We start from the raw sequence: 13,327 nt of genomic DNA, 5'->3' as shown, positions 1-13,327 counted from the left end.
TAACAAAATCCACAGGGAATACGAATCTTCAACCACTATAAGGATATTTGATGGATCTGTCTGCCAACCGTAACTACATCTTGGTGGGTTGAACTTCCAAATCGCCTATCTTCTTTAGCATTGCCAAAGGAATTAGATTTAGACTTGCCCCAAAATCCAGCAAGGCATTGTCCACAGATAAAACACCTATAGAAACGGGAAGATTAAAACTTCCTAGATCCTTGAATTTTTGAGACAAGCTTTTTTGAATAAGGACATTGTATTTATCCTTTAACTCTATATTTCTTTCTTTAATGTAGCTCCTATTCTTTCGAAATCTTTCAAATGTTGAATCCTATTCTTTTCTTGAAGGAGGAGGATATGATTTAATTATTATTATTATTATTATCATGATGGACCATGTTGTACTTTGCTTAGACTTTAGTACTTTGTTGTTCCATAATAGTATATTATTTAATGATATAATTCTTAAAGTATGTGAGCAGGTAGTCACATCAATAAAATGTGGATTGTGGATTGTCCATACTGAAAGGTACAAAATATGACTAATATTGTTTCAAAACTAACTAAACGACTATTATATACATTAAATATAATTAATATTGTTTAAAAACTAACTATAAGCACCGTGGTAAAAACTCTAAACAACTATATTATATAGTAAAATATGCCACACATACCACCCACGTTTAAAATTTGTTGAAAGCTAACCAGTACAATTAATATTAGAACTACCTCTCACAAATACAATTAACTGTACAACTACTACTTAGTACGACCAAATAAATACGAGACACCAAACCACAAAACATTTTCTTACATATACAATAAATCATGAATAAAATTAGACTTAACTACTTTATTTATTTATTTATTTAATTTGATATTTTATTAAAGGTATAACAATATAATTATTTTGAGATTTAATCAAATCTTAAACTAGTTTAATAAAATTGTCATCATTATAGTTATATAAAATATTTTAGTTATAAATTATTATACGTAAACTAAAATTATTAATATTTTTGTTTATTAAAATTGTACTTGTGAATAGTGTACTGCTGACCACTTTCACCTTCACATTGCTCTATAACTTCAACACGAAGCTTTGCACTCGCCATTACCACACAGCAAAACACACAGAGAGAGCACTACACTAAAATGTGCTGCCCTTGCATTGCAGAAATATTGTCCAAAGCTATAGAGTTTGGGATTACAATATTTTGGAAAACTGTCAAAAAGATTAGAGATGTCCCAAAAGAAGTTCAAAAGATTGAAGAGGAACTTGGAGACTTGCGAGATTCCATTTATGAAGCAGATAAAGACGTTGAAGCTGAAAGAGATGACCGTCTGCGTGAAGATAAGAAGAGAAAGTTGATGCAGTCGAGAAAAGAACTTTTTCTCAAGGAAGATGTGATTGACGAACATGACATCCGTATTGGACATGTTCCTCCATCGGCAGGTTTTTTTTCTAAGGGTGTGTTTGGATTAGAGGTTGTGGGTGAGTGGAAAGTTGAGGGTGTGGATGAGTGGAAGTGTAAAGAAAGTGTGGAGAAAGTTGAGGGTGTTTGGATTGGGAGATGTTAGAATGGATGTGTTAAGAAAGTTTATTGAAAAGTGTGAATGATGTGATAGTTGTGAGAGTATTTTAATATATTTTGAATAGTGTAAATTGTAAGATTACAAATTTACCCTTGTATATAAATAAATAGGAAAATGAAATATTAATTAGTTTAAAGGATATTTAAGTTAATTAAAATAATTAGTATTATATTATTTAATTTCTATTACATTATATATAATAATAAAGTATACTTAAAAAAATGATTATTATTTTGTACATAATTTTCATAATTAAAATAATTGTAGGTTTCAATTATAACTTAAAAAATAATATAAAATTAAAATGAATTAAAAAATAGAATATAGAAATGAAATATGAATTTATGTTCAATCTAAAAAAATATTAACTAACCCTAAACCCTAAAAATATTATTTACAAATAAAAAACTATTTCTTATAAACAATTTAATTTTTAAACACTAATAACTATTTACAGTAATTATTAATTTTATGCATATTTTAGTTAATTAAAATAATTTAAATTTGTATTTATAAATAAAATAAAAAATGTAAAATTCAAAGAAATAATTAAATATAATTTTAAATATAAGTATAATTTTATCATTTTCTTCTCTAAACCTTGACTGTGTTTTTAATTACTACAACCTTTTTTATAATATTTTAATTATAAGATTAATAATTTATGTATAAGCTAAGAAAAGAAACACTAAACATTATTATTATTTTTAAAATACGTATTCATATTTATAATTTGAATTCATCTGTAACAACATAAATATTCATATTTCAATATAATCTTTCCTTCCAGTATACAATTACACAAATAACTTATCACAATAATTAATTTACTAATATAATTAGTAAATTTCTCCTAAATATTTAGATCTAAAATTACAAAGTAATTAACATCAATAATTACTTTCAAATAATTTAAACAAATTCAATTTGAAAGAAAATTTAAACTTATGAACATAATCGATTATCAGTTCCCTTCAAAAAAATCACATAATCGATTATCCACAGACATAATCGATTATGCTTGTAGTGCAAAAACTAACATAATCGATTATGTTAGTTTCATAATCGATTATGGTCAAAATAACACATGACCCATAATCGATTATGCTTGTAACATAATCGATTATGGTCAAAATAACACATGACCCATAATCGATTATGGTTGCCAAAAATTTTCAGATAATCGATTATGTGAGCAAACATAAAGCTGAAATAATCGATTAGGTTCAAACTGAAATAAAAAAAAAAACATAACCCAGGGCACACATGAACCACCAGACTCTCTATGTATGTGCTTTGTGAACAACTGAATTGCCTCTGCTCTGCTTTGTGAGATTTGTGAGGTTTCTGAGTTTCGTTTTCACAGATGCTCATGCATGCTTCACTTACGATGCACATACGTCTAAAATGAAAGTGAGGGCACAAATGATATTTCACTCCATCCTACGTGGCACTCACTCACTCACCCTCTCCTTTCTCTTCACTTCTCAGAAGACCCTTATTTTGCCCAACTTTCTTCTCACCCTCACCCTCACCCTCACCCAACTACAAATTCAAACGGGGGTGGCACCCAACATCCGTCTGTGCCTACAGTGCCACCCCTAGAAGCAAACAAGCCCTAAGGGTGTGTTTGGATTAGAGAGTGTGGGGGAGTGGAAAGTTGAGAGTGAGTGAGAGTGGAAGTGGGAAGAAAGTTGAGGTTGTTTGGATTGGGGTATGTTAGAGTGGATGTGTGAGGAAAGTTTATTGAAATTTGTGAGTGATATGATAGTTGTAAGAATATTATAAATTATTTTGAATAGTAAAGTTTGTAAGATTACAATTTTACCCTTGTATATAAAAAAGAATAAATAATGATTAATCCTATTTTATATTTTAGTTAATTATAATTTAAAATTAAAGTATAATTTTATTAATTAAAATTTATTTTTTATTTAAGTTAATTTATTTAAATAATTTTAATATTATATGTGAATTTTTAAATTATGTTATGTTATATATATAGAAATATATAAAAAATTAATTAAGTATTTTAGATGATTAATATTATTTATTATTATATAAATTTATTTTTTATAAATAATTATATATATATATATTATTAATAAAATTATTAATATTTAATATAAATAAAATAAAATAAAATAAAAATAATTAATATTATTATTGTTATTGTTCTTTATTAAAATTATTTGATTTGCATTTATTATTATTATTTTATAAATTAATATTAAATATTATTATTATTTTAATATTTATATTATTAGTATTAGTAAGACTTTACATTATTATTATTATTTATTTGGTATGTACAGTTTATTTAAAAATATTAGAAAAGTTAAATGATTTTAATTATTTTTTATTATATATATTAAGGGTAAAAACGTAATTTAGATAAATCTATTTAACTTTCTCCTCTTCTCTTCAACTTTCTCTTCATGAGTGAGAAGAACCAAAAACTCTTCAACTTTCCATTTCCACTTCTCCTCTCCTTCATGCATCACTGGAAACAAACAAGAAGATGCTTCTCATTTCTGTCTTCGTGAATAGTACTCATGTGGAAGCAAACAAACCCTAAGACTTTTCACTGCATCCGAACTCTGATCCCTCGATTTCAAATAGCACGTAAGGTTAAAGGTATTAAAAGCAAAAATAGTCAAGAGCCAAGATCAAGCACTTCTGGAGAAAATAAATGGAATTCATTGCACTACCATGTAGATGATCTGGAGACGCAAGAGGAGGTTGTTGGCCTTGTTGGACCTACAGCCAAATTGAGAGGTTGGTTGAAAGAGGGACAAGAAGAACGCACTGTGATTACGGTTGTGGGTATTCCAGGAGTTGGAAAAACCACTCTTGCCAAGCATGTTTTTGACAAGGTCCATGACGACTTTGTGTGCCATACAATGATCAGAGTCCATCGACGCTACACAGTAAAAGGACTGTTGATAAATATGATACTCAAACTTTGCAAAGAAAGAAAGGAGAATCCACCTTCTGAAATTTCTAATATGGATGAAGACTCCTTGAAAAAAGAAGTCAGAGATCGCTTGCGCAAGAAGAGGTATGTTGTCTTATTTGATGACGTATGGAATGAAAATTTTTGGGATGACATTCAATCTGTTTTGATTGATGATAAAAATAAAAGTAGGATAATAATCACAACAAGAAACGTGAAAGTTGCAGACTTTTGTAAGACTTCTTCTATTGTTCAAGTATATAACCATGATAAACCTCTAAGTGAAGAAGAATCTTTGAAATTGCTCCACAAGAAGGCACGTTATGGTTCTGAAGGACATTGTCACGATGAACTTAAAAATGTGTCTCTTGAAATTCTTAGGAAGTGTAAAGGTTTACCTCTAGCAATTGTGGTCGTTGGTGGTCTTTTGAGTCAACTAAAGGACGAAAGTGCCTCTGAATGGAGAAAGTTTTGTGAAAACTTCAAGAGGAATCGTAACTTAAACGGTATAAGAGAAGTTATAGGTTGGAGTTATGATGATTTGCCAATCAATCTCAGATCATGTTTATTGTATTTCGGAATGTATCCGGAAGGCTATGAAATTAAATCTGATAGATTGGTTAGGCAGTGGGTAGCTGAGAGATTTGTTACACCTGATACCCCGAAATCTTTAGAAGAAGTTGCAAATGAATATTTATTAGGGTTGGTCCAGAGAAATTTGGTGCAAGTGTCTTCAATTAGCTTTGAAGATAAATTTATAAAATGTCGTGTTCATGATTTAATACACGACATGATCCGTGCAAAAGTCAAGAATACTTGTTTTGGCGAGTATATTGGTGGTGGTGGGGATGATCAATCTGAGTCAAGTGGGTTGGTTCGACGTCTGACAATTGCAACCAATGATGTAATTAGAAGTACTGAAACCTCACTCATTCGGTCAATTATAATCATTCCAGAAAAACAAGAAGAATCATGGTTTGTCGAATTTGAAAGCAAGATTCTTAAAAATTATATGCCATTGAAGGTACTTGATTACGAAGATTCTGGATTACCTTGTGTTCCTAAAATGTTAGGAACTTTAATCCACCCGAGGTATTTAAGCTTTAGGGGAACACTGATAGAAAGTCTTCCAAAATCCATTGGTAAGCTCCTGAACTTGGAAACCTTGGATATACGAGACACAAAAGTGTGTAAGATTCCAAAGGAGATCACCAAGCTCCGAAAGTTACGGTATCTTCTGACACCTGACCGTGCTTCTTCTTCAATTAAATGGAAGTGTTGGGAAAAACAGTAATTTTCCCACTAAAACAAAACCCTAACAGAGCTACCCGACAAATAATATTGAATAAATAAAGCGGAATAATAAAAGAGATAAAGAGGAAAAACACACCCGAAAATTGTTAACGGAGTTCGGCCTGTTTAGCCTAATCTCCGAGCACAGCAAAAACAACTCACTTTTATTATTATGAGAGAAGATATTACAAATTGGGATATATAACAGTGAAGGAGGAGAGTTTAATTTATAACCCTCAAACCTCCTTCCCAAATAATGAACCCACCGATGTGGGACTTGGGATTAAGCCAAAATCAACAAATCTCCACCTTAGCTTAATTTCAAGTCCCACCTAAAACAAATTTTCTCAAAACATAACAAAAACAAACTTTACATTGCTTCAAATTTGCGCCTCCGGGCGCCAACTTCAAATGTGCAAGATATTAACCAAGTCTAAAACAGTGTTCAAACTTGGTCCTTGTAACCACCTTGGTGAGCATATCTGCAGGATTCTCCGTAGTGTGAATCTTCTGGAGAACAATCTCATCTTCTTCGAGAATCTCACGCACAAAGTGATAGCGAACATCAATGTGCTTCGTCCGTGCATGAAAGACTTGATTCTTTGCTAAATGAATAGCACTCTGACTGTCAGAATATAACTCAAGTTGTTTTTGACCAACTCCCAAGTCTTTAAGCAACCCATGAAGCCAAATTGCTTCCTTCACAGCCTCTGTAATCGCCATATACTTTGCCTCTGTCGTAGACAAAGCCACCGTAGACTGCAAGGTAGACTTCCAATTGACTGGCACTTTTGCTAAAGTGAACAAATAGCCAGTTGTTGACTGTCGCTTATCCAAATCACCTGCATAATTAGAATCACAATATCCAACTATGCATTGACCAAGTGATTCATCTTGCTCAAATGCCAATCCAACATCTAAGGTACTTTGGAGGTACCGTAGAATCCATCTCACAGCTTGCCAATGACCCTTGCCCGGATTATGCATGTACCTGCTAACAACACTCACAGCCTGTGAAATATCCGGTCTTGTACACACCATTGCATACATCAAGCTTCCAACTGCATTTGCATATGGGACTTTCGCCATGTATTCTCGTTCTTCATCAGTCGTCGGAGATAAATGACTACTCAATTTCAAATGAGGAGCAAGTGGGGTACTTACAGGTTTTGTATCTTCGTGTATACCAAAACGTTGTAGTACCTTCTGCAAATACTGCTTCTGTGACAGCCAAAGTTTTCCCCTCTCTCTGTCCCTGTTTATCTCCATGCCGAGAATCTTCTTGGCTTCCCCCAAATCCTTCATCTCGAACTCTTTACTCAACTGAGCCTTTAACCTGTCAATCTCAACTTGGCTCTTTGCTGCAATCAGCATATCATCAACATATAAGAGTAAGTAAATGTAGGAACCATCTTCAAGTCTGCGCAAATACACACAGTGATCATATTTGCTTCTCTTGTACTTCTGATCTTTCATGAACTTATCAAATCGTTTGTACCACTGTCTCGGAGATTGTTTCAGTCCGTACAACGATTTGCTAAGTTTACAAACTGATGAGCATATATTTATTCACACTCACTAGCCTTATTCATAGATTATTGGACTATAATAATAAATAAATTCATTGTTTTAATTAATATTCTTATAATTGGTTTATTTGGGCCTTAACTATTATTATTGTTAATTTTGTGTTTTTAGAGTAAATTATCCGGAGGAAGCATCTACCTTTGTGAATGGGCCAAATATGCAAAAGTCCAAGTTGCTTCTTGAACCAAAACAGAAAACAAATTCTGAGGAGAAGAAAGAGAAAATAAAATCTAAAATATCTCAGAAACAGAATTGGAAGCAAATCTTTTGCAAAATACAGGAATTCTGGAAAGATGGAAACTTGGAAACGGTTAACAAAATATAAACTACAATATTCTCTCAAGATCCTTGGAGCATAAAAGCCTATAAAAGGACACAAGCATCAAGGAGAAAAGGAGGAGCTTCATAGGGTTTTCTTAGTTTCTTTTCTTCTTTACAATTCTTTTGTTTTGCCTCCGCATGGAAGGCTAAACCTTTTTGGTTGATTCCTCTGTAATTTCCCATTGAGCTCTGAGGTTTCGTTCAATAAAAGTTTCTATTTTTAATTCTCTATAGTAGTTGTTTTTATTGTCTAATCTCCTGGAAAACTAGTTTTTGTGAGAGGTTGTACTTGAACGCATGATTGAGAGTCTTCCTTATCTTAAACTTTGGTTTCTTAGTTAGTTCGCATTGTTCTAATTAATTTCTTGGGCGCATGATTCAAGGGAGAGGAGGTAAGCATTCCCATGGAGTATACGCATGGAACAAAGTGGGTATTGATTAAACTAGTAGACGCATGCTTTACTGGTGAGTTTCAGTTGAATTAGATTGGCGCATGTTCAATCTGGTTTAGCTCTGTTGGAGGATTGAGAAAAGATTAATCTTTAGAGAACCTGTGAAGAATTCAATGGTGGAAGAACTTGGGATCAACCGCTTTTTATTTGCTATTTTAGTCTCTTTTATATTTTTTGCACAACTATCTCAAACCCCTTTTTTATCTTTATTGTTATTGCTAACTTTTATTGTCTGCAGATAGATTTTAAACCCTGATAAACTGATTTTACTATTGGATTCGTTGGGAGACGACTTGGGGACATTTGTCCACAATTATACTATCATCTCTCTAGTGTTAGACAAGTCTACGCTAGAATCATATTAATTTGACAGCAAAACGACAGCTATCACAAACTCAATCTTCTTTACCATCAACCTTGTATCCTTATGGTTGAGTCATATAGATTTCCTCCTCCAAATCACCGTGTAGGAATGCGGTCTTTACATCAAGTTGAGCAAGCTCCAAATTCAACTGTGCTACCAAGGCCAACAAAATTCGAATGGAGGAATGTTTTACAACTGGAGAAAATACCTCATTATAATCAATTCCCTCCCTCTGAGCAAAGCCTTTAGCAACCAACCTTGCCTTGTAGCGAACATCTTCTTTATTAGGAAATCCTTCTTTCTTTGCAAATACCCATTTGCACCCAATTGCCTTTTTACCTTTTGGTAATTGTGCCAGCTTCCACGTCTTGTTCTTCTTCAAAGACTGCATCTCCTCTTCCATCGCACCTGTCCAATTACCACTCTCTGAACTCAGAATAGCTTCTGGGTAAGTGGATGGAATGTCATCAACAACTGGAAGTGCATAGGCAACCATATCCATGAAACGAGCAGGCTTCTGAATATCTCGTCTCTGTCTTCTAACTGCAATTGGCGCTGATTGCTGTTGAGATTCTTGGGTAGGAACCTCTTCCTCATCTGACTCTTCTTCTGCCATAGGAGAGTCACTTGTGGTATTTCGTGTTGGGATCACCACTGTCGGCTCAAACTCCACCTGCTTCCGGGCATACTCCACCTGTTGCGGAGTACTATCAGCTCCTTCTGGATTTACCTTCTTTAACATGGCAGATTCATCAAAGGTAACATCCCTGCTGATAATCGTCTTCTTTGCCTCTAGACACCACAAACGGTATCCCTTCACTCCAGGACTAAAGCCCATGAAAAGAGCTTTCTTTGCCCGTGGATCCAACTTTGATTCAATCACATGATAATATGCAATAGAACCAAAAACATGCAAAGAATCATAATCAGTTGCAGGTTTTCCAGACCATACCTCTAACGGGGTTTTGCCATCTATAGCAAATGATGGCAAACGATTGACGAGATGTTGAGCGTATGTCACAGCCTCAGCCCAAAACTCTCTGCCTAACTCAGCATTAGACAACATACAACGAACTTTCTCCACAAGTGTCTTGTTCATACGCTCCGAAACCCCATTCTGCTGTGGTGTTTTTCTAACAGTGAAGTGCCGAACTATGCCACAATCTTGGCATACCTTCAGGAACGGATCACTCTTGTATTCTCCTCCATTGTCTGTTCGGAGAACCTTAATCTTCCTTCCTGTCTGGTTTTCAACTTGAGCTTTCCATTTAAGGAAAATTTCAAGCACATCATTTTTGTTCTTCATAGTAAACACCCAAACTCTCCTGGAAAAATCATCAACAAAAGTGACAAAATAATGCCTACCTCCGATTGACGGAGTCTTGGCAGGTCCCCACACATCTGAATGCACATAATCCAGAATACCCTTGGTATTGTGAATTGCAGTGCCAAACTTCACTCTTCGTTGTTTTCCTAGAACACAATGCTCACAAAATTCAAGTTTGCAAGCCTTCGTACCTTTCAACAGTCCCTGCTTGGTAAGAATTTGCAAGGATTTCTCTCCAGCATGTCCCAACCTCATATGCCACAACTTCGTTGCCTCAGCATCCTTCTTAGTGCTAGAAGTTGTTGCCGCTACTGTCCCCACCACTGTACTACCTTGGTAGTAATACAAATTGTTCTTCCTCACACCTTTCATCATCACAAGTGCTCCTGAAGTTGCTTTAAGAATTCCATCTCGCATCGTCACAACTAGGCCTTTAGATTCTAAAGCCCCCAATGAGATGAGATTCTTCTTCATCTTTGGCACGTACCGTACATCCCGCAAAATTCTGGTGGATCCATCATGATTCCGCAACTTGATTGAACCTATCCCGACTGTCTTACATGGATTATCATTACCCATGTAAACAACTCCGCCATCGAGTTCTTGAAAATCAAAGTACCATTCCCGAATGGGACACATATGATAGGTACAACCTGAATCCAATATCCACTCATCTGGATGCAATGATGCTGAAAGCGAGACAATCAACACATCACTTTTGCTTTCTGCAACATTTGCATCTTGCAGAGCCTTCCCTTCTTGATCTTTATTTGCCATTAGAGACTCACAATATAATATTCAATATTACAAATAATTTCAAACAACCCAAGGTGAACCTTCGGCTCTTGATACCACTTGTTGGGAAAAACGGGTAATTTTCCCACTAAAACAAAACCCTAACAGAGCTACCCGACAAATAATATTGAATAAATAAAGCGGAATAATAAAAGAGATAAAGAGGAAAAACACACCCGAAAATTGTTAACGGAGTTCGGCCTGTTTAGCCTAATCTCCGAGCACAGCAAAAACAACTCACTTTTATTATTATGAGAGAAGATATTACAAATTGGGATATATAACAGTGAAGGAGGAAACAATGAACCCACCGATGTGGGACTTGGGATTAAGCCAAAATCAACAGGAAGGACATTGGAGGCATGACAATGCTACAAAAGATACCAGAGGTGCGTATTGAGCTTGATGAAGTGGCGATTAGAGAGGTGGGAAAGCTAAAGCAGTTAAGGGATCTGAGGGTGCTTTGTTTCAGCGGAGACCACAACAATGTTCTTTGCTCCTCAATAGAGGAGATGAAACACTTGCAGGCACTACGCATTAAAACATTCAATGAAACATCTGGTGACCGCAGAATAGTTGACTTGAACATTACGTTACGAAATTCTAAACTTCAGAAGCTTTTCCTTGATATGAAGTTAGAAAGGTTACCAAATTGGATTCCTCAACTCCGTAATCTTGAGAGATTGACCTTGCGCAAATCTGACTTAACCAATGATCCGTTGGAATCACTAGAAGATATGCCTTGTTTGTCTGTTCTCTCTTTAACCTACGCTTATGAAGGTAAAATATTGCATTTTCGAGCTGGAGGGTTCCAGAAACTGAGGAAGCTAAATCTCTCAAATCTTGGGAAATTGAATTCGATCTGTATTGATGACACAGCACTGCCTTCTTTGGAATATTTTGAGTTGACATGCCTTGATAAACTCAAAAGTGTACCTGTGGACATTCAACATCTGAAGAAACTTAAATTTCTTGATGTTCCTTGTATGCCAACTGAATTTGTGGAAGAAATTGATCGCATTGGTAAAAACAAGCACTGGACCATCAATTATGGGCTATATGTGATATACGGTACGTATTTAGCATTCTAAGATTTTCACCACTATAATCTTCTTTTGTGTTAATATTTTATGCTTTTTTGAATTGGTAGGTGTTGACCTCAACTCTTGAATTTCGTTTTTTAGTTTAGATGTTCACAAGTGTGATCATGATAAACACTTGAAACGTGCGATTTAGGATGAAGTTTAGTCTTTTTGTGGTGTTTGTGAAAGTGTATAGTTCCTGTAAATTTAGTATCCAGGCACATTATAAATTTATCTACATTTGATTGTGCTAACTTTTATTAATATCTTCCACTCACTTGTGTACAATTGTGAATTTTAGGAGGAGTGAGTGAAGATTCTCACAAGTTTCCTTTCTTGCGACTCTTGAAAAGGTGGTTCTGGATTTGATGCATCAAAGTGCAAGGCCCGTCATTTTCTGATGATGTTTTCTAAGTTTCCTTCTTTCTCATTCTCTTTTCTTTTCCAAAATGTGTTTCTAAATTGTAGTTCGGGTTGAAGAATCCTAACTGCAACTTGATGTTTTATGTAATTGAAGTTCATTTTTTTTTTTATCAGTAAGCAATATAATATAATGAATAAAAATGTAGCATTTTTGAGGGATATTCATTTCTGTGATCCCTTGTCTCCTGTTCCAATGAGTTCATAAATTGTTCACTTTACTATAAGTTATCTTATTTTCTCTTGATCATTTCAAAATTGGAAGACTATAATTGGATTCGGATAAAGCAACATGATTGGAGATACTGTAATTCTTGTCTTAATTGTAAATTTTTAAGGAGTTAGGGTTTTCATTAAAGAAAAAAGTTTCTCACTCAAACTATAGACTTCAGTACCAATATTATTTTCAATTAGATTCTAAAATTCATAACTAAAATACCAATATTATTTTCAATTAGATTCTAAAATTCATAACTAAAATCTTGTTACCTAATTAAATATTAATTTAAAAATTATTTATTAATAATAGAAACTAATTTAGATATAATTTTTTTTTTAATTTTTAGAATAATATTTAATTTAATTAATATAGTAATAAATTATTTTTTATTTTTAAAATTATTTTTTATTTAATGATTTTTTTATAGTGTTGAAGATGTCTTCTTCATTATATTTATTAATTTATCTCGAGAATTAAAATGCTATGATTTATTTTTATTTTTTTATTCCTTAATTACATTATATTTAATTTTGATTCTTCGATATGTTAAAGATAATTGTTCTAATTTGTTTGATTCCTCAATTTAATTGTATTTAATGTGTTTCATGAATAAGGAGAAACCTCACTTTATTCAACTAGTTTTGCGAGGTTGAGCATACTTAAATTCTAGTATCATAATATAGTATTATAAGTGATTTTTTTGGCATTTATTTCAATAATTTTATTGTTTTTTCTTGTGGATGTCATTGATGAAAACTAGTAATTTTTCCAGTGATTTAGTTTTTTCTATTATCTTTATCTATTCTTAGTTTAAAGATAGATGAATAATTGATTTCATGTGTCAGTGTCAGTATTCATATTATGATATTATCTTATTTTTCCTTATCTTATTTCTAATCTTATAAATA

At 33.4% G+C, this 13,327-nt stretch overlaps 1 protein-coding gene across 1 annotated transcript; it reads left to right on the top strand.

Moving 5' to 3' along the window:
• The first annotated feature begins 4,157 nt into the window (after positions 1-4,157).
• LOC137833456 (disease resistance protein RPM1-like) lies at positions 4,158-12,418 on the top strand. Its single transcript, XM_068641804.1, has 3 exons — positions 4,158-5,833; positions 11,044-11,768; positions 12,081-12,418. The coding sequence occupies exons 1-3, from the start codon at positions 4,158-4,160 to the stop codon at positions 12,146-12,148; spliced, it is 2,469 nt and encodes an 822-aa protein (XP_068497905.1). The 3' UTR covers positions 12,149-12,418.
• Positions 12,419-13,327: the final 909 nt, after the last annotated feature.

This window comes from Phaseolus vulgaris, chromosome 6, assembly GCF_000499845.2.
Source record: "Phaseolus vulgaris cultivar G19833 chromosome 6, P. vulgaris v2.0, whole genome shotgun sequence".
Taxonomy (NCBI): domain Eukaryota; kingdom Viridiplantae; phylum Streptophyta; class Magnoliopsida; order Fabales; family Fabaceae; genus Phaseolus; species Phaseolus vulgaris.
The sequence above is the reverse complement of the archived record's forward strand: the minus strand, read 5'-3'. Positions and strand labels throughout refer to the sequence as shown.

What these genes read in the sequence shown, in the direction of transcription:
- LOC137833456 (XM_068641804.1), top strand. Translation starts at nt 4,158, where the DNA reads ATGTGGAAGCAAACAAACCCTAAGACTTTTCACTGCATCCGAACTCTG. An exon ending in TCTTCTTCAATTAAATGGAA is followed by an intron (nt 5,834 to 11,043) that starts GTGTTGGGAAAA and finishes CAAAATCAACAG; the next exon opens with GAAGGACATTGGAGGCATGA. An exon ending in TGGGCTATATGTGATATACG is followed by an intron (nt 11,769 to 12,080) that starts GTACGTATTTAG and finishes TGTGAATTTTAG; the next exon opens with GAGGAGTGAGTGAAGATTCT.